This window comes from Leishmania panamensis (genome assembly GCF_000755165.1).
Source record: "Leishmania panamensis strain MHOM/PA/94/PSC-1 chromosome 30 sequence".
NCBI classification, from domain to species: domain Eukaryota; phylum Euglenozoa; class Kinetoplastea; order Trypanosomatida; family Trypanosomatidae; genus Leishmania; species Leishmania panamensis.
Window position 1 is genome coordinate 1,051,321 of NC_025877.1, and position 22,880 is coordinate 1,074,200.

At 56.6% G+C, this 22,880-nt stretch overlaps 6 protein-coding genes across 6 annotated transcripts; all 6 read right to left on the minus strand.

The window, feature by feature from the left end:
- Positions 1-733: 733 nt before the first annotated feature.
- On the minus strand, positions 734-1,702 carry LPMP_302970 (hypothetical protein; the record flags this gene model as incomplete). Its single annotated transcript, XM_010703017.1, has 1 exon — positions 734-1,702. The coding sequence occupies one exon, from the start codon at positions 1,700-1,702 to the stop codon at positions 734-736; it is 969 nt and encodes a 322-aa protein (XP_010701319.1).
- Positions 1,703-3,002: 1,300 nt separating this feature from the next.
- LPMP_302980 (hypothetical protein) lies at positions 3,003-3,290 on the minus strand (the record flags this gene model as incomplete). Its single annotated transcript, XM_010703018.1, has 1 exon — positions 3,003-3,290. The coding sequence occupies one exon, from the start codon at positions 3,288-3,290 to the stop codon at positions 3,003-3,005; it is 288 nt and encodes a 95-aa protein (XP_010701320.1).
- Positions 3,291-4,818: 1,528 nt separating this feature from the next.
- On the minus strand, positions 4,819-6,174 carry LPMP_302990 (hypothetical protein; the record flags this gene model as incomplete). Its single annotated transcript, XM_010703019.1, has 1 exon — positions 4,819-6,174. The coding sequence occupies one exon, from the start codon at positions 6,172-6,174 to the stop codon at positions 4,819-4,821; it is 1,356 nt and encodes a 451-aa protein (XP_010701321.1).
- An 870-nt stretch (positions 6,175-7,044) lies between these two features.
- Positions 7,045-8,637, minus strand: LPMP_303000 (eukaryotic translation initiation factor 3 subunit 7-like protein; the record flags this gene model as incomplete). The annotated part of the gene is made up of 1 exon (XM_010703020.1): positions 7,045-8,637. The coding sequence occupies one exon, from the start codon at positions 8,635-8,637 to the stop codon at positions 7,045-7,047; it is 1,593 nt and encodes a 530-aa protein (XP_010701322.1).
- A 1,029-nt stretch (positions 8,638-9,666) lies between these two features.
- LPMP_303010 (protein kinase-like protein) lies at positions 9,667-15,306 on the minus strand (the record flags this gene model as incomplete). The annotated part of the gene is made up of 1 exon (XM_010703021.1): positions 9,667-15,306. One exon carries the CDS (start codon positions 15,304-15,306, stop codon positions 9,667-9,669), a length of 5,640 nt encoding a protein of 1,879 aa, XP_010701323.1.
- A 3,842-nt stretch (positions 15,307-19,148) lies between these two features.
- Positions 19,149-22,724, minus strand: LPMP_303020 (kinesin, putative; the record flags this gene model as incomplete). The annotated part of the gene is made up of 1 exon (XM_010703022.1): positions 19,149-22,724. One exon carries the CDS (start codon positions 22,722-22,724, stop codon positions 19,149-19,151), a length of 3,576 nt encoding a protein of 1,191 aa, XP_010701324.1.
- Between the last annotated feature and the right edge of the window lie 156 nt (positions 22,725-22,880).

Below are 22,880 nucleotides of genomic sequence, written 5' to 3' on the forward strand. Positions count from 1 at the left end.
AGCAAGATGGGAAGGGGAGGTAGCGGTCGGCAGAGAAAAGGGGTGGATGAGGAACAGACGTGGCACTGGGGTGGTGATATGCTTGTCTGAAAATGATAGAGCCCGCGCGAAGAGGGAATATATTTCAGGAAAAGCTTGTTTTGTTCAGTAAAGTCGAGGAGAGGAGAAGGCAGTGAGGAAGAGGAGCAAAGTATAAGACAGGTGGTGGAGGGCAGAGTCCCACCCCGGCATACTACGTCACGCGCACAACACAGCAGGCAAAAGAGTCAGAGGGGACGAGAGTGTTGGGGAGGTGCATCTGCACATCGTCTCATCGATGCAAGAAGCGAGGGAAAGGCAAGACCCCCCGTTACATGAGCTGCCAGTGACCAGGAAAACATGGTGTCATAAGAGGAAGAAAGGAACGCTGCTACCAGCGAACGGAAATCTTCGCCTCCTCCAAGGGGGTTCGATTCTTTCGTCGTTACTTCCCTCCTGTAGGTGTGGGGGTGGGGGAGGGGGAGGGGGGTGTTTTGTCTGTGCCCGTGATTGGGTCAGTCTTTACTTACAGCTGCCGTGGCAGGGAGGAAAAAAAGGGAGGAGGAGAGGCTTCAGCGAGAGGCAAAGTAATGACCTCACTCACATGCACACGCACATTCACGAGCTCATCAGCTGCAGCGGAGAGCTCGTTGACCGCCACCACCATCAGCACAAACACACAGGCAGATAACGAGGAAGAGAGTAAGCACTTTGGTCACACCTTGACCTTGTTGGAGATCGTCGCATCCGTCTTGCTGCGGCTACTGCCCTTGTTCCTAGTGTTCGCGGAAGCCGACGGGGATACAGATGCAGCGCCTTGCAGCTCTAGCTCTTCTTTGGGGCGGCGCTGACGCGGGGCGAGAAAGGCCTGGCCGCTTTCCATTGCAATATCCTCCAGACGCTTCGGGGGTGCCGGTGGGAAGATGGTCTTCACCTTGCCTGCCTGTTTGTGTTTTAAATCCTTCATCCTCTCCTTCTTCATCTTGCGCACAGCCTTCTGCTTCTCCTTGTTCGGTTGTGTCTTCTTGTAGACTGGAATAAAACGGGACCAGTCCTCGTGCTTCATGTCCTCGCGCTTGCTCAGCTCGCGCTTGATCAGCAGCTGTTTCAGGCCGTAGATAGGATGAATGTTGTTCATGCAGTCTTCGACAATGCTCCGAACCATCTGTGTGCCCTTCACGGGGCCCATCACCGCAACCGTTTTACCCTGCACGAGGACGTAGCATCCAGTTAAAATTTCTAGTGCCTTGAGGGTCTGCGCCTTGGGCCCGATCAAGCGATCGCGCCGCTTTACAAAGCGCCGCACGCTGCCGCCCTTGACGCCGATGTTGATGATATCGCACGTAATGTCGGCCTGGAAGATCTTCTGCGCCTGAGCGAGAGGAACGTTACGGGCGAGCAGTTTGATGAAGTCGCGGGCGTCGACGATCGCGTACGGGTCCCAGGTGCGGCGGGTTGTCGCCACCGCCATGCTGCCCTCCATCAGGTCGAGCCTCCCGACGAGCTGATGCTGCTCAAGCAGCTCCTCCACTGCAGGCCAGATGCTCTTGATGTAGCTCTCTAAGTACGACGGGAACAAAGTGGCAAATGTCGTTTCGTCCACGCAGCACGCGCCTCCCGGCACGTCCTCCGGCTTGAGAGCCGGTACAACGAACTTGGAGTTGTTGTTTACTGTAGAGGCCATGATGAGACAAGAGCGGCAGCTAGCGTGAAACAGAAAGGGGGAGAGAGTGAGCGGCTACACCGGTCGCTAGGAAATGGGGGAGGTGTGCGAGCTCGGGAAGCACGCCTGCTCTCCATACGCACACACACACACACACACGCGAGAAAGAGGCAACTGATGGCTTTGCAGCAGGAGCTAAAATACAAAAAAAGGAGGATGAAGTGGTCGAGGATGTGTGTGGGTGTGGCTTGCCGGGGGTAATGCCAATACACGCACACAAACGTTTGTGTGCGTGGGCGGTGGCGCACAGAAAGTCACGCGTTGCACGCTAAGGATGTGCACGTGGGCAGGTGCGGTGGTCGTGCGAGAGAACAGTATAGAATCACAACATCAGAGAAAGAGGGAAAGGGAAGGGACAAGTGAACGTGGGGGTGTGCAGCAACGTGAGTGAGAACGAATGGCGGAGGGAAAAGAGGTGGGGGAACGACAGGAGGTAAGGTACGAGGCCCATGCAGACACAGAGAAAGAGAGAGAGAGAGACACATTAGAACGGTAATGGAAAGGTATCAGAGGGCCACCTCTCTCCAAGTAGCAGCTGTGCATGACCTCTGCAGGTGAGCATCATTGAAGCGTAGCGAGTTTGTGAAACGGCGGCGAGAGTGGCTATGTTGCAGGTCCCCAAGAAAATACTCTTCGTTGCGTGTAAGGAATGGGGCAGAGGATTGCACGGCTACAGACACATGCCCTTCCGCCGGCAAGGGCAGCCCTACCGTAGGTGCACACGAAAATAGAATGACTCGCACGCATACCGCGCTGCAAGCACACACACACACATACACACAAAAGATGCACGAACGGCATCGGCAGGTGCCGTCGAGTTCTGTTCCTCCCCTCCACCTTCCCCACCTATGCAAGCTTGACAGTAATACGGCTGGAGTGACAGTCGCACTTCCCCTCGGCTTCACTCATTAAGCGGAGAGAGGCAACTTCGACCAGCAGCACACAAAATAAAGCAGGACGGTGACAACGGATCAAGTAGCTGCACAAGTGCAGCTCAAAGGGGGGAAGGAGGGAAAGAGAGGAAGGAAAAACACATGTTTGTGTCTGTGTAAACAATGAACACGCACACTCACGCTGGGAAATTCATACGGTGACTAACAACGAGTTTGAACAGCATTAGCAGGAAAGGCCGAATCACCCCTCCCCGACACGGCTGCAGCGAGCCTCCATACGCGCAACTGGCGGCTGGGACGTTATGGGGAAAGGGAGGGGGTTCGTTGCATCCTCATCTACTCGCATGTGTGCCTATCGGGTGAGTCGTTCACTCAAACTCCCATCCGCCCTGCTCCGTTGCCTTTAGGATGCGGGCAGGAACAATCACCTCGTTTTCAGCCGGCTCTACTACCTGGTCATCATCTAAGGGCACGGCGAAGTCGCCAACCGGTGGGGCCACGTGCACTGAGTTGAACGGGCGCTGCAGCAAACCCGCCAAAGTCTTGCGCACATCGCCGTAGCGGCCGCCCTTTGGACACGCCACAAACACGACCGTATTTCTGCTCTCGCACCGCACGGAGCAGGCAAAGTCCTGAAACAATTTTGTCTGATCCATCCTCTTTTCTCTCTCCCTCTCTCTCTCTGCGTGGGTGGGGATATGGATGAGCGGGGAGGGTATCGAGAGAAGCAGAGCAAGACTCGCGCGTGCACGGATGTGCGTCGCTCTCTCTGTTTGTTTGTTTGTGTGGGTGTGGGTGTGGGTGTGGGTGTAATTGTTGGCACTGAGCGCTTGCGTGTCTCTGAAGACAGCTACCGGTCACGACGTAGTCCTGGTCGCTCGCGACTGAAAACGCCGTGATGTCTACACGCGCACACGAATAAGAAAGGCAGGTGAGAAGCAACGCAGCTTCCATGCGGATACAACGAGAGCGAAGCGGAGAGCCAGGGGAGGTTTCGATGCAGGCACACCAGTGGAGTGCGTAAGAGAGAGGGAGGAGCAACTGTTTCATCTGCGTCAAACGATGAAAGAGAGGAGAGATAAGGAAGCAGCAGAGCGTCATCGTAAAGCCGCCCACTCATCTCCTCAGCCTCAGTACAGTTGCATGCGCATGGCAGGCTCATTTTTTAATGTACGTCAGCCATAACGGCTCTGGAGCACACACGCTCACAGTGCCTTTGCTCTCTTACTTTCCACTAAAACCTTCGTGTACTCTACGAGCTGCTTTGCTTCTTATTCATCCCTACAAAGCAGGTCGCTGGTGACAAACATGTAAACATGCTGCACGCAGGTACCCTCACCCACACAGACACACTGGCTGTCTGAATTTGTATGAGACCTTGATGAGTACGTCACAGTACGCGCATTCACCGGCGTGACGTGCCTAAGACAAAACAAAGCAGAGCTGGGGGACATTCGAAGCGCATCCCCCAAACATTCACACGTAGGGAAAGAAGCCCGCAGCGCCACACTCGGGTAGCACGCCCCAACCCAGCACTACGGCTATTACAACGACCAGCACTACCCATGGCGACACACCATGGCATCGTCATGACTCGAATGTAAAAACTGATCTACTCGTTACAGGCATGAGGAGCTCGTGGACCGATGACGAAAGAAAACAGAAAAAAAAAGAGCGAAGGACGCACAAACAAGAAAGGGAAACAGGAAATACCCAATAATGAGGACAGCAGCAGCAGCGGCGGCACTGGGGTGGGGGGAGGAGGGAGGGGAGAGCAAAAGTGCACTCCCCCCTTCAGCCAGCCAACCAGACAAAACTAAAAGCGCAAAAGAGACAACGGGAGACACAGAGAGGGGTGTCCAGATGGCTGAGGAGAAAGCGGTGGCCTGGTGAGAAAGGCGAGGCGGGGGAAGCCAACAAGGTGGGGCAACTCAACGAGCCCTGCAGAGATGGAAGAGAGGACGAAAAGGGGGAAAGAGAGTCCGGTGATATCACAATGGAGAAAAAAACATACCCACCTGCATTCTACACGAACACGACATGGCGTGCGTGTACACGGGTTTTTTCCGCCGCTTTCTTTCACGTCGTCCCGCTCCCCTCAGCAATTTTCAACACCGAACATACGCGTAAAAAGGAAAGAAGGCCGCGCAGAGAAGCTAAACGCCTTCACAAAGAGGAATCACCTCAGGGCTGCGGCGGCGGCGTTGCAGGTGACACGCCATGCCGAGGAGCCGGGAGGAGGGTGATGGCGGCAATATGGTCCTCTGCATCCCCCGTCTGCTCCTTCTTGGAACCCGGCTCACCGGGCCGACTCGTGCCCAGTGGCATCGACACAACGCGCTTCGTGGCCTGCAGGAACTTCATCCCCTCCACCAGCTCGACCATCTTCTGCTGGCGGTGCAAATACTGCCTTGACAGCTCGGTCGGTTCCACCGGGTCGGCGTTGTAGAGTGCCGCTAGCACGTCATTCAGCGTCAGCAGGCCCACCATGGCTCCGGAAGAGTCGTAGATGACAGCCATATTGGATGGTCCATTGCGGAAGGCAAGGTAGACATCGTAGAGAGACAACTCCTGAGAAAGTTTCATGACCTCGCGGAGGGGGTAATCGCTCACGAGCGGCGGCGGGTCTGGCTGAGAAAAGCACAGCGACGCAAGCGAGTTCACAACAAGGGCGCCAATGATGTGCCGCCGATTCTCGCCAGAGTATACCGGCACACGGCTATAGCCGGCGGTCAAGATGCGCAGAATCGTTTCGCGATCAAGGCTGTCACGAGAGGACAGCATGAAGGCATCCGCTGCCTTCGTGCGTAGATGCTGCTCCACCGTGTCGGTTGAAAGTCGCATAGCCGCCTGCAGCATCTTGACTTCTGAGTCGCGCAGCTGATAGGACGAACTCGTTTTCTCCGTCATCTGCGCGTTCTCATCGCCGCCATCGCCGACTCGCACCGCTGCAACCTCCATCATTGCGCTCTCGTCGTTTTCCCCGAGCTGCGGGCCGACAATCAAGGCGGCCAAATCCTCGCGGTCGAGCAGCTCTTCCTTGTGGCCAAGGACATGGTCAAGCACCTTGCTCATCGGATAGCTCACTGGCGCTGTCACGATAATAGCGAGCCAGATTGCGTGGATGAAGTAGGAGCAGACCGGAATGGCCCAGCGCACAAAAACGGCGAGCGGCATCACCTCACCAGCAAAGAGGACAGCCGTGATGGACACGATAAGGGCTGTGAGCTCGTCGAACATCGCCTCTAGGAGAATCGGCAGCGTCATGACGAATACGGCGTTCATCAAGACGAGCGCCACGAGAGTCCAGTGCTGCAACTTCAGCACTCCGAGCAGCGACTTGGCCTGCTGGCGCTCCTTCGGCGTGCCAGTGGTGGTGAGAACGCGGAGATAGAGGCGGTCGATCGAGAAGAGCGCGATTTGGAGGCCAACGAAGAAACCCGCACCTGCGACGCACAGCACTGCCGCGACACTGTACCAGAGCATCTGTGCATTACTCAGGCCCTCCTCGCCACGCCCGTGGGAGTGAGAGCTTTCCATAGCTTACATGCACCTTAACGATAAAGGTATATATATATATATATATATATATGTGGGCGTGTAGGTGTGGGTATGTACGTGCCTCTGAGCGTGGATGTGCAGGCATGGAAAGAAGAGAAAAAACAGGTGAGGCTAATACAGAGAGGCATCGTGAGAGCACATGCTGAGCACATGCACGTGCCCACTTGACAGGGTGGGTACGTCCTGGTTGATGCGTCTCAACTGAGAAGTAGCGGGGGAGTGATGATGAGCTTCTCTGCACCACTGCACAAGAACAAGTGGAGAAGGTTCATTGTGTATGACAGGGGGAAAAAGCGTACATTAGTCTCTCTGACTCGCATTCAGCCTCCAATGCACGACGCGCAGTTCACAAATGCGCGTGCACACACACGCGGAGACGTACGCACATCGGTTGTGCCTTCCTCCTGTTATGAGGGTTGATGTTGCTATACGAAGGTTAACGTTAGTGGCACCATTCCTTTTCTTCCCTCCCCTCTCCTCTTTCTCTGTCGCCTTGCTGGAACCCACGATGGTGAAAGAGCGCGACGCGAGCGGTGGCGCATCAGCACAGAGGCACACAGACCGATACGGAGAGCCACCGCTGCAAAACACAGACAAACAGAGCCGAAGAAGAAAAAAAAGGGGGGAGGAAAAGGCAAAACGCCACCATTGCCGCCAACACCGGACACTGTCCCCACGGCCAAACCGCTTCAACTTACTTACGCTTTCTTTTAGTGCGGAACAAAACAACCCAACAACAAGAGCAAGCCAAGAGAGTCGAGTCCCAGGCAGTGGCATGCACACAGCTAGGGAAAGCGAGCGTGCCTACACAATGCAGGACGTCACCGGGAGGCATCTAGCCACGTGACTCTACTCGTCTTCCTTGTCATCACCGTCGTCGCCGTCCTCCTCCGAGTCATCCTCGTCGCTGTCATCATCGTCGTCCTCCTCCTCGACGACGATCAGCTCGGACTTGTCGCCGGGCTTCATAAGGATCGATGGGCAGATCGAGTGACCCTCGATGAAGGGGCGCATGATGTAGTCCACAATGGCCCACATGTTCGACACGTCAATACCGAACTGCGTGGCAAGCGACGCGGGCGAGTAGGTCTGCACGGAGAGCACCTCGTGCTGCTTATGATCGAACACGCGCTGTCCCTTCTCCATTTTCTCCTCGCACGACACGAAGCCGATCTTCATCAGCTTCGCGTCCGACAGCAGCGACAGCGCCGTCCAGCGCGCGATCTTGCAGCCGTTGTGCGCGTACTCGATGGGCAGGAAAGAGGCAGCGTTCTTCAGCAGTCCCTCGCGGCGCCACGAGGAGTCCTTCTCGCTCACGACACACTGTTCCAGCAGCGCGAAGCAGCGGATTCGGTCGTTCGTGCGCGGCATCAGTGCATCCACTTCGCAACGCACCACGATGTCGTAGCGGTCCGGTGTGCCATCGTGCAGGATGTAGCGGCGGTAGCTGTACATGCGCGGCTGCTTACGGGTGAAGGGACTGCGGCTCGTCTTGACTTGTGCAAAGCTCTTCGCGCACGCTGCACGCGCAAAGCAGTTGTACACCTTTGTCGACTCCTCGCCCAGAGAAGAAATGCGCTCGGCGCGGTTGTCGGCGCCCTCGGACGGGCGGATCTCATGCCCAGCCGTCTCGCTCACCCACTGCTTGTCGATGTTGCTGTCCTCGCCTTTGACGAGGATCCAGATGTTGTTGTAGTTGAGCACGCGTATGTGCCATGGGTAAGAGGAGCGGGTGCACACCATCAGCAGCGACAGAATTTCATCCGTGACGACCACGAGCGGGTGGCGCTGCACCTCGCCCATGATCTTGCGCAGCTCCGGATCCTCCGTGGTGAGGCCACGCATGAAGTAGTCCTCCTCGTACTTGGACTCGTCGAGCGGTAGCGGGCGGGCACACGTGGCCGCCTCGATGCCGGTGTTGTAGATCGGTGGGGTACCGTAGAGGCCGACTTCAATTACCTTTGGCAGCGCGGTCATGCGGAGCTTCGTCATGTCTGTTTGCTTCATCACGTGCTGCACTACTGCCATCGCCGAGGCGTTGTAGGTGTTCGCCAGCTCCGTCACCTTGCGGCGGTTGCGGCGCTGGTTGGTGTTGCGGTTGTCCTTACCCTTCTTGCCAGCCACCGCCTTTGCGTTGTGCGGGCCGTTGTTGCGCGGGTTGAACATGACTGTCTTCTCGCGCTCCGTGCGCAGAGCGTTGAGGCGGGCGTTGTCCTCGACCTGCTTGAATGCCTTGCGCTTGTTGGTCGCCACCACCTCGCTATCGCTATTGCTGTCGCTCACATCCGCCTCTCTCTTGTAGGTAAACCAGTCTAGCGCCTCCAGCGGGTCCGCCTTGGAGTAGAGCTCGAATGGGGAACCGTCGTCCAGCTGCATCTCCTCCTCGGGAGGACCCCAGGAGAACTGGGGGTTGATGTACAGTTCGGGAAGCTCGAAAGGCATTTTCTTTTCTGTGTAGGGCAGCACACACTGGGTACGTTTGTGTGTGTGTGTGTGTGTGTGTCCGCGCAAGCAGAAGTAGGGCTAAGTGGGAAAACGAAGCAAAGGGGGGCAATTGCACTTGAGTTTACGAAATGAAAGAGGGGAAGACGAAGTTACTGCAGTTGTGCTCATGTGGGTAGAGGTTAATGCAGGACAGAGAGGGAGGGGGGGAGGGGGGCAAAGAGGAGTTGAAGAGAGGGACGAAGGTGGACAGCACACCTGCCGCCGTGAAGAAGCAGACGGAGAGATCCAATGGGGAAGCAGACTGCTTCCCTGCGCAAAGGGTCTATGCCGCCGCTTCCTCAGCTCGTAGAGCTAATGGCAACGCATCGAGGAAGGAAGAAAGGAGGTGGGGTGTAGTGCTGCACGATGTGTATGCATACGCGGCCTGAGTGGCGTATCGTTGAGGAGGAGCGTCCCTGGTCATCACCGTAGAGGGCGGAAAAGAGGAGAGAGGACGGAGCTCCAAGAAAAGAAGACTCCGTTGAAGCCTCTGCCCACCCCAGAACACCACTGTATCTGCCAACCCACGCACATACGCTCGCGTACAGACCACTGCGGCTACTTCACGAGTAGCAGCAAACACAGCAAGGTAAGAGGTGACAGCCGCGTGAGGCCAGCATCAACAACTCTGTGGCAATTTACTTTTCACGCTTTGCCTTCGGGGGTGGTGGTGATAAGAAGAGCACAAGAGAGGAGAGAGAAAAGCACTTTGGACCACTGCCACAACGGGAGGGTGGGGCGGGGAAACACACACCCATACACACACACACACATACACACACACACGCACAGGCCGTGTACAGAGAGCGACCGCCTTGCACTCAGAGAGACGAGAATGTGAAGAGGAAGTCGCAATAAAGCGCCATGAGTGAGATTTCCTTTCTGACTCTCGGTATCTGCACAAGTAAAAGCCATGCAAGCAGTCCCTCACCTGGACTTCGTGGAGGCGGTAGAGGCGATGCTAGTCATGCTGCTGTTTGGTGGCTGTCAAGTGGTGCTGCCGTTCATGAGAAGTGTCAGGTCCTCGTGAGAGCTGTCCGGGGTGTTGCGCGAGAAACCTGCTGATCGGTGTCCGTCGTATACTGACCTGGGCAACGGGGACGACATAGACGAAAAGGACAAGAAGTTGTCGCTGGTGTCCACTGAGTGAGACGCCGCAGCAGCCGACTTCAGCCACGGGTGCTGAAGCAACTCGTCCGCTGAGGCTCGCTTCATCACGTCCCGCTCGAAGCAGAGGAAGAGGAAGTCGCGGCACGGGTCGGATGTCTCCTCTGGGATCTGTGGGATTTCGTTTGTTGAACCCACATAAAACATGGCAGAGTAAACGTTGTCGAATTCCTCTCGCCACGGCGGTTCGCCACCGTTGAGCATCTCAACAACGGTGCACCCGACGGACCAGATGTCCGCTTTGGTGCCATAAGCCTCGCTCCGAATCACCTCTGGTGCCATCCAGAACGGGGACCCCACCAGTGTGCCACACCCCTCCTGGCTGGCATTTGCGATGTTCGCCAGCGACTTGCTGCACCCAAAGTCCGCCAGTTTTGCCACGCCATAGCCGTCGATGAGAATATTCTCGCCCTTGATGTCGCGGTGCACAACGCCCTTGTCATGCAGGTACTGAAGGCCTTTCAAGATCTGGAACGTGTATAGCTGCATAACGGGCTCCGTGAGGTGCGTGAACTTGCGCACAATGGAGGTCAAACTGCCGCCGACGGCAAACTCCATGAACACCAGCATCGTGTCTTGGATTGTATGTGCCCCAAAGTAGCGGATGATGTTGGGGTGAGACAACTCACGTAGCATGTTTACCTCCGCCTTCACACTCGCCAGCGCCTCGGGGCTCTGGCTGACAACGCTCACGTACTTGACGGCCATCAGCTTGCCGTTCGTGAGAATGCCGAGGTGCACCGTGCCGTAGCTGCCTTTGCCCAGCGCAGGACCGCAGCTGAACGTCTCCATCTCCTCGACGCTGAGGAGATTACTATGCTGTGTGTTGTGTGACATGGCCGGTGATACATTAGATGCGTCGTTGCCGTAATCGTTGCTGTACGAAGCGACGCTGCTGTGCGACTGCAGGGGTGTATCACCGTCAAAGTCGCTCCCGCTGAAGATAAACGGCCGCAGCAGCCGATGTATCTCAAAGCGGTAGCGCTCCTGCTTTTCCAGGTACTCGATCCGCATCCGGGCAATGGCGTTGAGGATGTTCTCCCGCTCGATTGGGTCGACGCAGGCGTACACCTCAAACTTTAGGTCATGAATGCGGTTGCGAATCTGTAACATGGAGCAGCGCAGGGCGTCAATAGAGACGTCGCCGGTGGCCGTCGTCTGCTCCTGCATAAAGAGAACGTTCCGCCAAAAGTTGATAAAGAGTGAGATGACGAGCGCCGCCGCGACGACGCGGAACATGGTCGTGCCTTGTGTGCAACTCGTGTACACCCCGCTGCGCACCAGCACCGCATACACGGTGAGCGAGAGGTAGACGTAGAAGGACTGCAGTGACAGGGAGAACATGAACCTGTTCACGTTCTTGTACGGCGTCCCAGGGAAGCGCCACAGAAAGGTGAGCCGCACTAGCTGAAAGAAGATGCAGTTGAAGACTACACACATTGGGTTGTTGTAGAAGACCTTCCACATGACTGTCTCCCACATCTGCGTTGAGAAGTGCAGAAACATGTTCGACGCTCGCACTCTAAGATCCATGTGAGGGATGAGGATCTGGTTCGTCAGTATGCTCGACGGTGTCATGACACCCATCGACAAGAAGGAGATGACAGAGATGGCGACCCAAATATCCTGCCGCATCGGCTCGTACGTAGGCACATTGCGCAACAGGGTCGGCCACGCAATCGCATCGACCACAGACGACATGAGGGGTCCCAAAAAAATGAAGTTGAGAATGGTCAGCACCGTGTAGAGCTTCTGCACAACGTCCAGTAAAAATGGCTGCCTGCGGCGCAGGTACGATATCAGCCAGCTGCCCCGCTTTTTCACGTAGAGAAATGCCAACAGCCACACAATGTAGAAGAGACCGACCTTTCGGGAACGGCTGATCGGCGTCTGGTGGTGCGGCATGAGAAGACCCATCCCGCGCATAAGTATGCCGGCCACCGACGGCAACGGTGCTGGCAGCCCTGGGTGAAAGGCGGCCATGGCGTTCAGAAAGTTGATGATAATGAGTCTGCAGAAGGAGAGGTAGTTGATGGCGCTGTAGCTCAGCTCGTCCCACGTCAGCGTGAGCTGCAATGGACACGGCGACCGCACGTCGTTCCACCATTTCTTGTACGTGTACCCCCACATACTCAACAGAATGTGAAACGTGCCAAAGCAGCAGGCGATGCCGAAGAACGTCATCCACATCATGTCTTGCAGCGTAGGCTGATCAGCTGGCGGGTCGTACGCCTGGCGCATCCAGTAGACGTTAATGAATTGGCGGCGTGAGTCGTAATCGAGAATGACGTCATCTGGACACGTCATGTCAGGCCGGAGGTTCGCCAGGGCCCTCTTGCGTAGCTGCGCGTCGAGACGGTCCACCGACTTGATGGTGTCCGTGCCGTCCAGGCTGGCCTGTGCCGTGTCACTGTCCTCGGCGGCGATGTCGTCATCGCTGGCGCTCAGGCAGCGGAAGTGCAACGCTCGCGCGTTCGGCGCGAGGTAGAGGCGCCCCTCTACCAGAAGCTCGTTGATGCACGACCCCGCCGAAACACCGTGTAGCTCGATGATGCCCTCCTCCCTCACCTCCACCAGACCCTTCAGAACTGTATTTCGCGGGTCGCTCACGACAAGAGTGCCCTCGATGATGATGTGACGCGCCATCACCATGCCATGGGTTAGGGAAAGGGTTGAGCCAGCCCGCACGATAATTGCGTCCTTGGCGACTATGGGAACAGGGTCGGGGACACGCGTGTGACTGTGAATGAGGGCAATCTCATCGAGGGAGAAAGACGCGGAGCTGCGTAGATACACCTTTTCGCCGAGCGCCAAACCGCTATGCAAGGGGGGAGCAATGCGAAGGTGGTGCCGACATAGAAGCGACAGCGTCTCCAACTCGGAAAAAATGCAAAAAGTCTCGTGCAGCAGCGCCCAGTCCGCCGGGTCCTCCAACTTCAGTACTGCGCCGTTGATCGTGCCGCCCGACGGCGCCTGCACACATCCGCGCAGCACAAGCCGTCCCCTCATCTCCAGATGCTGCGACATCGGCAAATACACCTCACACACCTGCGTCACCACGACCGCCGGGTCGCTAGCGACAGTGTTGTTGAAGGTATCGAGCGAGGGCACGATGTCCTTCACAGTGGCCGCGTCGTCACGCGTGCTGAGGTCAACCACCTCGTCCAGGCGGGAGGTGTCAATCACAAACATCGTCGCGTTTGCCGGTACAAAGAACGACGTGGTGAGCGGCAGTGAGTAGCCTGCCAGCTTGGTGAAGGCGCGGTGAAAGTTGAGGGCATCTTCGGACATGTTGCCGTATAGCGCAGCCACACCGCTGACCTGCAGAATCATGTTGCCGATGAAACGCACGGTGATAAGGTCGGCAAGGAGGCGGCCATGAAACACCACCTTGGCAAGCCCGCTGGACGTCACGAAATTGGCGTTTGTCACGTGCACGAGGGTGTCTTCGCCAAACTGCGAAGTGCCGTAGACGACGACAGAAATCGGGTCAACCAGTCCGACGCCGAAAAGAGCGCGAATGGAGCCCTTCATCGTGAGCGAGTTGAGCACCACATCATCGCCCAAGAGCCGCACCACACCATCGCCCGAGACGGTCGCTGAAACAAAGACGCACCCCCTCATCAGCGTCAGAACAGATCTCTCCTCCACCACTACTGTGCCGCCAAGGTGGACGTTGTAGGCCGTGAGAAAAGTTCCGCTCTTTAGCGTCACAGTCGACTCTGCAAAGCTTGAGGCGTCGGTGAGGTTGACCTTGCCTAACAGCACCACTGACCCACCTTGGAAGACGAAGCGGCCGGTGAGCAGCGCGTAGGTGCGCTCGTCAAGCGCGATGATGCGAATGACGCCGCCTGGGTAGTTCGTAATCGCGTTGTGCCGCCCAGAAGAGCGAACGCTGCTGATGCTGTCCGCTCCCATGCTCGAGACGGCAAGCGTCAAGTTGCCGTAGTTGTGGATCGCCCCCTCCAGCTCCATGGACAGCCGCTGCACGTCAATCGTCATCTCGCCGTAGTTGTAGAGCGGCACGGTCAGCTGCCGCGTCTCGTAGCCTTGGGTGGTGATCTTTGAGTAACCCGTGCAGTTGATAAGGCCTTTGCCAGAGATGCTGCCGCCAGACCAGACGAAGTGCGACACGTTCAGGCTGCGCTGGCGCAGGTTGAGGCTTCCCCTATCCTGGACGTTGAGTCGCGTGACTGAGGCGGACTGCAGCAACTTGACATCTTGGTCGATCAGTACATTCGGGCTGTCGCTGTCGATCACGACATCCGCGCCCCGCTCTACCAGTAACGTTGACACCCGCACGTACATCGGAGAGCCTTCGCGGTGGTAGCACACGTGGTAGATGCCTCGCTTGTGGAATGTACCTAAGAAGCTCACGCGCGAGCTGCTGCTGAAGAAGAGGTCGACAAAGAAGACGTTCTCAGACGTGAAGTCGCTGCACAACTCATCCGTGATGACCGCTGTGTCACGCTCCGTCAAGTTGGTGCCGTAGATGGTACCGGTGAACTCCAAGTCTGCGTGCACTTGGGGCGGATCCGTCGAGACCCCTTCCGGACCCGCCACCTCGTACGAGCTCATCAACTTCACGTACAGAAATGGCAGCGTGTCTGGATAGGGCGTGTAGCAGAGGGACTGCACCCCGCCACGATGGGGGGTAAAGCGATAGGCGTTATCGTGGATGGCCCAGTGGCTGCCGCGCACAAAGGCGCTGCGCGTGTGCAGGCACGTGTGCCCCTCCATCACCCGCAGCTGCCGCTCCAGCGCGAACTTGTCAGAGACGGTGCTGGCGGCGCCGATGAGAGGAATGGAGATGGACCCGCCGGTGACGAACATTGCCGGCGGCGGGTTCCACCGCGCCTCATCCAGCTGCAGAAGCAATTTCTTGCTCACAAGGAAAGCGTCTCCAGCGAGGCAGTTGTTCGGCAAGTCCTGTAGCCCAAGTCTGCCCAGTTGCTCAAACAAGGAAAAGGGCAGGCAGGGGACAATGAGCGCTGACGTGTGCGCCGGCAACACCCACTTCCTGCCTGCGAACGTCACTTTCACGGCATCTCCGTTGGGACTCACCTCGATCGTACTATGGGCGAGAATATCCTCTACGAGGCGGCGCCACCATGGCCACGCATTCGTGCGGTTCAACTCATGGACCGCCGCCTCTCCGTGAGCCGAGTGCCTCGGGGGGCGCACGGCAGTTCCCGTGTCGTCCACGAGGCGCACGCTGTCTGTCAGGATGGAGACCATGATGGAACGAACAAGTGTAATGTTTTTCGGAAACGTTGGGATGGACAACTGAATGGAGAAGGTGCTGCCACCGCGCTGCACCATCTCCTCCGTCAGCCCGTAGTACACGGAACCGTAATAGTGGACTGCCGTGGCTTGGGCAAACAAGATCGGCCCCATCGCTGCTTGGCCACCGAATCCCGAAAGGTCACACAGTGGCGACTCAAAGTCGCTCCATAGCATGCATAGAAGTTGAAGCAGCAGGAATATAAAGAGTGCGCCTCGAGGCGAGGAGCGCCTGCCGTGGTGGCGTCCGCACGAAGCGTATGAAGGTCCATGACCATCAAAGCACGGCAATGCCGTCGATGAAGTCATTGATGCTTGCAGAGACTGCGACCGTTGATGGCAAGTTGCTTTTCCTGTGCACAGTGTCAGAGACGATTTGGGCTTATATGATGCACCTAAACGCGTCACGTGCGTCAGGGACGCTCCATTCACATCGGCGCCTTGTCGTACAATACGCAGCGTCTCTATGGTCGTTGTGGTGACGGTGTCCCTCCCTGAAGAACAGCTCATCACCGGTTCGGTCTCAGTCACATGATGCTGACAAAGTGATTGCTGGAGGCGATCGCGCAGCGTCAACAGCACAATCGGCTGCCAATGACTCATTTGCAAGCAGATAGAGAATGAGAATGACGAGGGAAGGGTGACGCGCCGAATCTCTCTCTCTCTCTGCAGACTGTGCTGTTGCGGTCGGTGGAAGCGAGAACGAACGCAAAACGCTTTGGTCGGCAAAGGACAGCGTATATAACACGGGGTGAAGGTGTGTGGGTGTGGGCCTACCAAAGACACTACCGTATCTCACCTCCTACTTCGATTTCCTCGCTAGCGCAATCACGCTCGCAGATGACGATAAAAGCGATTAGTGCAAACACAAATCCCTCCAAAAAAGAGGTTTAATACAAATAAGGCCTGAGTCAAAGTAAATGAGCGAAGAAAACAAAAAAAAGTAAACAAAAAAGGCGTGGCTCGCTGTGATCAATCGCCAAAAATCAAATCGCGGACAATGGGAAATTGACTGGCCTCCTCCCTTCTTGTCGCGCTCAGCCCCCCAGGGGGTGCCCACCAGACCCTCACAGCAAACGTCCACTCGACTCCTCGTCACCCGCCTCTCAGCGACTTTTCCCCTTCTCTCCACCGCTCCAAGAGAAGGGAACGGCTGTAGAGACTCCACGGAAGGAAAGCAAGCAGAGGGGCGGCCGCTAAAAAAAAAAGAGCGCACACAAAGGAGGATGGCAATGTCAGGCAGAGACTACTTTTTCCCTGATTCATGCACGCCAAAGGGGATATGGGCGTGGGTGCGTGTAAAGCGCTCGGCAGTGATGAGGATAATAATACCTTCTCGTGAGCACCTTTTCCGCTTGCTGTGCAACTACACGTAATCGCCTACTTATGTTGCCTCAAACACAGGGGGCAATTGAGGCAATCTCTACAGCACGAAGGAGCTGACCCAAGCAGTAGCAGCAGGAAGGAACGAGTTGACGAGATGGAAGAAGAGGCGAGGAAACGAGACTCGAAGAGGGCGCGCGAGCATCCAAAAAGAGTCTATCAAGGGAGAGGTAAGTTGGTGACAGTCGCTCAGTCTCGTAGATAGCGAGAAGAAGTGACTTGCGCAGCGCGAAAGACGGTACAGGGAAGGAGGCGCACAATCCACAGCAAGGAAGAGTGAAAGAAGAGGCTAAATTCCGCTGTAGGTACGGTACGGAGCGGAAGGGCTGAGAGGCGGGGAAAGAGCCTTAAAGAATGAAACGACAAGAGGCAACCGAAGCGGTGCGCGTTTAGACGAAAAGAGGCTGGCAATGCAAGCAAATGAGAGGGAAACAATGGAGCCTCAGCAAACAGTGCAAATAAGTGGGGAGGGTAAAGCAACAGCAACAACAACAAACATAAACTGAAAGGGAAAGACACGCCCACGTCGTGCTCCTCAGCCTCTTCTGCGTTGCTGCTGCTGCTGGTGGTGTTTATTTACTTATTTTTTTTTGGTGTTGCGACTGCCTTGTTAGCGGGTGCTTTTCTTTTGCTGCTCTTCTTCTCACACCCCTCGAGCATCTGTCTTGGCGCGTGTGCACGTGTGTGTGTGTGTGTGTGTGTGTGTGTGTGCGTGTGCGTGTGCGTGTGTGTGTGCTGCACAGGCCCTCTTTTCTTTTTCTTCTTCTTCTGAAATAAAGAAAGAAAAATAAGAGTCAAGGAATCGAGAACGGACTGGGCAGGCGCAGTACACCAGCACACAAGGAGAGGGGGGAAGGGAGATGGAGAGGGGGGGGAAGGGAGAAAGGGCAAACACGAAGGAAGAAGCAGAGGAACAACGGCGTCGACGAAGCGAAGAAACGATACAAGAAAAGAGAGAGCAAGACAAAACACGTCCGCACACCGCGCACGAAAACGCCTAAGGCGGGCGTGTTGTTGTTGATAATGATGTGAAGAGGGCAAGAGAGGTGAAAAGGAAAGAGGAGGGGGGCACCTGGCAAGAGAAGAAAAGAAGCGGTGTCGACGGCGGCGTGGAGTGTAGTACGAGCAAGTAGAAAGGGGAAAAAAAAACAGTGAGCAAAATAGCAGAGTGAGATGACAGTATTTCCCTTGTATTGCTTTTTTCGTCAGCTTTGGATGTAGTGGGCTAAAGCACTGTCGGCGACACAGATAATACGTCTTTGGTATATATATATATATATATACGTATGTGGGCGTGTAGGTGTGTAGGTGCGTGTTCAACTATAGCGTGTGTGTCTTCTTCTTTGTCTAAGGGTTACTTTGCATTTGTGTGTGTGGGTGTGTGGGTGTGGGTGTGGTGCATGTTGACTCGCACGAACGCGGGTAGGGAAAGTGATTGAGAAGTCGCAAGAGAGGGACAGAGGGGAGAGGGGAGGTGGAGTGAGGATAACGTGGTGCAGCCCAAAGACACGCCGAAACAGAAGACGCAGAGTGAAGGGCGAGAGGGTCCTCAGGCAGACAGTTCAGAGGTCCATGTGTCTCACCGCCTTCGGAGGAGGTCGCGAAAGAGGCAGAAGAAACCACGACGGTGACAAGGATGAATAAGGGGCCAATCGCCTCAATGGCAGTGAGCCGTCACCCGACTCTGTAGTGACGGGGACGAGCTACAAGCGTGGCGAAACGCGCCTTGGCCGCTCCTATGTTCGCATCCCCTCTCATTAACCGGTTTGCTGTCGCTCGCACCGCATCGCGCCAGACTGCTCCCACCCCGCAGTCTAATGGAAAAAGCGGAGTGGGAGTGCGAAACGGTTGGCCTGAAGACGACATTCAAAAGGGAGTCGATCGGTGTACGCGCATGTACAGAGGCGAACAAATCTCTGAGACGCATTGCTCGACTTGGGGTGCTTTTCTTATCATTTCAGATGAGAATGACTAACAGAACGAGAGGGATAGCAAAGCACCAGGAGATGATGAAGACTATGGAGATGAGGGGAGAGAGTGGGAAACCTGTTGCGCGCAGCACACGCTCATCCACAGACGCATAGGCACTCAAGAACACATGTATTAAGAGTGAGGAGGGGGGAGTGCCTGGGAAACGGAGTCAACAAGTTGTGCGCAGACACACCGATCAAGCTATACAAGCACACACACACACACTCTCTCTCTCTCACTCAAGCACAGGGAGAGGGTGAGAAGCGTTAAAGACGGAAGCACGAGAAGCAGGAAAACGAGAGGAGTACAGCAGCAACGCACGAGTGGAACGAAACACGCACAGAAAAGACGCAAATAACAGAGAAAAGAGAAGCAGCCACGCGACAAGCCACAAATTATAACAACACTATAGGAAACATACATGCACGCACACAAGCGCAGGCCTTCGCGCAACACAGGCGGCATCTGAAGAGAAAGACTCGCAACAGGGCCCACGTACAGACACGCATACAGACAACGAGAGATGAGAACACGACAGGCGAAAGAAGGGAACAGTAAAGGAGAAGCAGTGACAGTGACAAACAAAAAAGTGCGTCACAAGTCACGTCGCTACACAAAGTAGTGATGAGTATGAGTTATAAAGAAGGCCGCTCTTCGCCTTTTTTCTACTCAATGATGCTGCGGAGTAGCCGCTCAAATAGGTTGGAGCTGCGGCGGTGCTGCTGATTGGCACAACGAGCTTGCAGCTCCATAAGCTCTTGCGTGGTGCGCCATAGCGCCTCCTCGCGTATCATCTCCTTCTGTATCGTCCTCTCTGCGAGCTCCTGCAGTGCCGTCGTAGCGTTGCTCTCGCGCTCGCGTAGCTCCTTGTTGCGCAGCTCCGCTTGTCGAAGGACGGCGGCGCTCTGTTCACGCTCGGCATTGATCGCCTCGAGCAGCCGCTTCATCTTCTGCTTCTCGTCCTGCTCCCGCTGCAACTGCACCTCCAACTCGCGCTGCTTCGTTGCCTGGATGTCAAGCTGGCCCTTCTCCGCCTTGACGAGGTCTTGATAGCGTTCCGGTAGATGGCAGCACGGTTCGAGGCCCAGCGCCTCCATCTGATTGATGAGCCGCGCACTTAGCGTCGCCATGTACTGCAGCATCGCGTTCTTCTCGAGCAGCATCTCGTCCTTCATCTCCAGCTCCGTGTCCCGCTCCTTCAGCTGTTCCTCAAAGACCGTCTGTTCGGTGGTGGGTGAGTCCGTCGCCCCTGCCATCTGGTGCGACTGCATCACAAGTAGCGCCACGAGAAGCTTGCGGTTGTGCGTACGGAGCTGCCGTAGTAGCGCGCTGTACTCCTCGAGCGGTAGCCCCTCCACCGGCTGCGTGCCGCTCGACGACGCCTCGTGCGGTGTCTCGCCGGCGTCACGAAGAAGCGCCTTCAGCTCCTCTATGTACCTTTGATCCTTGTCGTATGCCGACACCGCTTTAGACAGCTGCGTTTCAAGCTGAGCGATCAGGTCATCCCGAACCTCGATCTCTTGCTCCTTGAAAAGAAGAACGAGTGCGGTGTCGGTGTTGCCAGCAGCCACAAGCGATTCCTCCGTCTGACAGTCGGCACTGGAGCTCTCCCGGAGCAAGGCGGAGGCGTCAAGGCGAGCGGGACAGCCCCTCGCATTGCCGGCGTGAGCAGACCCAGCCTCCTTATCCTCCGTACGGCACCCGGAAGTGCCTTGCACAGCAATGCCGTGAAGTGAAAGTGTACGCTCCAGCTGCTGAACGCGCTGCACGAGGGAAGCCCTCTCACGACTGCTGTCCGCCAGCTGGCAGTTCAGCTTTTGAATCATCTTTTTGTACGCCTTTTGCATGGCCTTTGCCTTTGGCCCCATCTTGTGCTCCCCGTCAGCGGCGTTGACAGGGTCGCCACGCCCCTGCCCGTGTGCGGCACTGTCGCACACGTCCGCCGCGCCCTCCTCCTCGTCCTCTGCAAGGATGCGCTTCAGAGCGTCGGGGCCGTCCAGCAAGCTGCGGCGTCGAGCCATAGAGTCGCGCACGCGCGCTTCGTTCAAGCGTCTCACCTCTGCCTGGAGCTCATCTCGCTGGCTGCGCAGTTCGTCAATGTCTGCCTGCATGAGCAAGCGCAGACTTTCAAGCTCTTCGGGGTCGACCAGCTCAGCCCGCTTCTCACGAAGCGCTTGCAGTTCCTCGTTTGACTCGCTGATTTCAACACCGACGTGAAGAAGCTTCTCGTGCAGCCGCTCCGCCTCCTGCTGCAACTTCGACACTTCCTCCATGCGATCGTGCGCCAACATTGAGGCGCGATCCAGCTGGGTGGACAGGTCCACTACCTTGTTGTAGTTGCGCTCCACCTCACTCTGTAGGCGGGCCTGCATCTCCTCCACCTGCGAGACGTCAAGGAAGGTCTCCGGAAAGTCGATGTCCGCCTGCACCGTGCCACCGAAAGAGCGCACCTGCGCAGTAAGAACGTCGATGGTGGCGTGTAGGCGGGCTGTGTCATTGGCACGTGAGGCGAGAATGGCGTCTTTCTCCGCGAGCTGCTGCAATGCGCGCACGAGATCCTCGTTCGTCCCCCCACGGGCGCTGTCGAGCTTCCGCTGGAACTCCTCGACCAAGCGCTCTCGTGCCAACTTCATCTCCATCAAGCTCTTCGCCTCTTGGCGCTTCTGCTCCTTGATGAACTGTGTGATCTCCTTCGATTGGATCTCGTCCTGGTACCCGATCTCCTCCTGCTGTTGGTCCTGCAGGTTCTCGATCTCTGCCTGGTAAACCTCCTTGAGGTTTCGGATCTGCTGCTCGCTCGCCCCTGATGCGGTCAGGTGCTGCAGCTCTGCGGTGAAGCGCCGCTCGAGGTCGCCGCGGTCGCGCTGATAGCGCTCGAGTAGTTCCTGCCGCTCCGCGTCGCGGCTTGCGATCTGTACCTCCAACGAGCTAATCCGCTCGTCCCGCTCATTCAGCAGACCCATGAGCTTCTTCGACAGCTTCACGTAGTCCACCGTAACAGACACCTTTGCCTCCACTTTGACGGCCATGGCTCGCAGACCAAACTGAAGCGTGTTGGTTGTTTCGTACAGGTGCTCGCTACTAGGGCCAACGGTGAGGATGATTGAGGTGCGACTGCGCCCGCCGATTGAGTCTTGCAGGATGCGTGTCAGCTTCGCATTGCGCCACGGAATATGCTTCGTGCCGGCGGAGAGGGAGCTGACGACGTGGCCAAGAGCTAGGAGAGATGCGTTGATTGTCTTGGCCTCATCCTTGCGTACCGGGTCGGCATTGGTGATGCCAGTCTTGCTAAAGCGCTCATACCCGGCGAGATCGATGAACGTGACCTTGCCGCGCAGTTTACCTTTGCTGATGTCCACCGTGTCCTCAGAGGTGATATAAATGATCATGGCGGTGTGTCCGCGGCTCGACTCTGCGTTCATGGCAGTTGACCCAACAACACGGCGCGCGTTGCCCTCGTTGTAGAAGCGCATGAAGTCCTTCGAGCTCGCCAGGGTGTGTGAGGTGCACCCTGCCAGTGACACCCCTTTCTCCTCCTCGTGGTGGATTTCCACGCGATCCCTGCCCTCGTGTACCATCAAGTCGCCAAGATTATCTCGATAGATCTGCACAAATTGCCCTGTCACCGTGTAGGTACGCGTCGGGTCGCTCACCTCGTTGGCTTGAATCGTCTTGAAGATGTACTTTGCTGCACGGGGGATGATGCCGAGGTGCTGAGGGTCGGTGTTGCACATAGTATAGGACTTCCCGGTGCCCGTCTGGCCGTAGCACATCAACGCAGAGCAGAAGCCCTTGAAAGCGTGGTCAATACACGGTACTGCGACGGATTCGAACACGTCTGCCTGCTCGGCGAGCGGGCCGAAGCTGCCGTCAAGGTCGTAGTGGCGCTCATCTTTCACGACGACGCGCTTGTCCTCCAGCGTGACGAGTGGGTGGCCGCCTTCCTTGTAATCCTTCTTGATGGTTGGGCGCAGTCGGCAGTACACCAGACACCGAGAAAGGGCCTGACCATCGTCGCTGCCTTCAACAGCGCTACCGTTGCCGCTGGGGCGCCCTTTAAAGGGCCCCTTGACCGGCTTCGTCGCCTTTGCCCTCGCGGCGTCCGACGCTATCGAAGGCGGAGAGGCTGCCGTTACTAAACCGCAGTTGTCCTCGTCAAGCGCATCCCCCGAGCGGAGACATGCATCCTCGTCCTCTATTGCCGATGCAGTGTCTACACTCAAATCTTCAGCGGAATTCATCAGATACTGTTATGGGAGGAAGAGGATTCAATCCTCTACAAGGGTGAAGGAAAAAAACTGCGTAATGCTTCGCAGCTGTCCAGGACGTTGACACTTGTGTTCAGTGACGGAGCGGAGGTCGACACTACCCAAGACACACAAAGCGAACGACTGTGC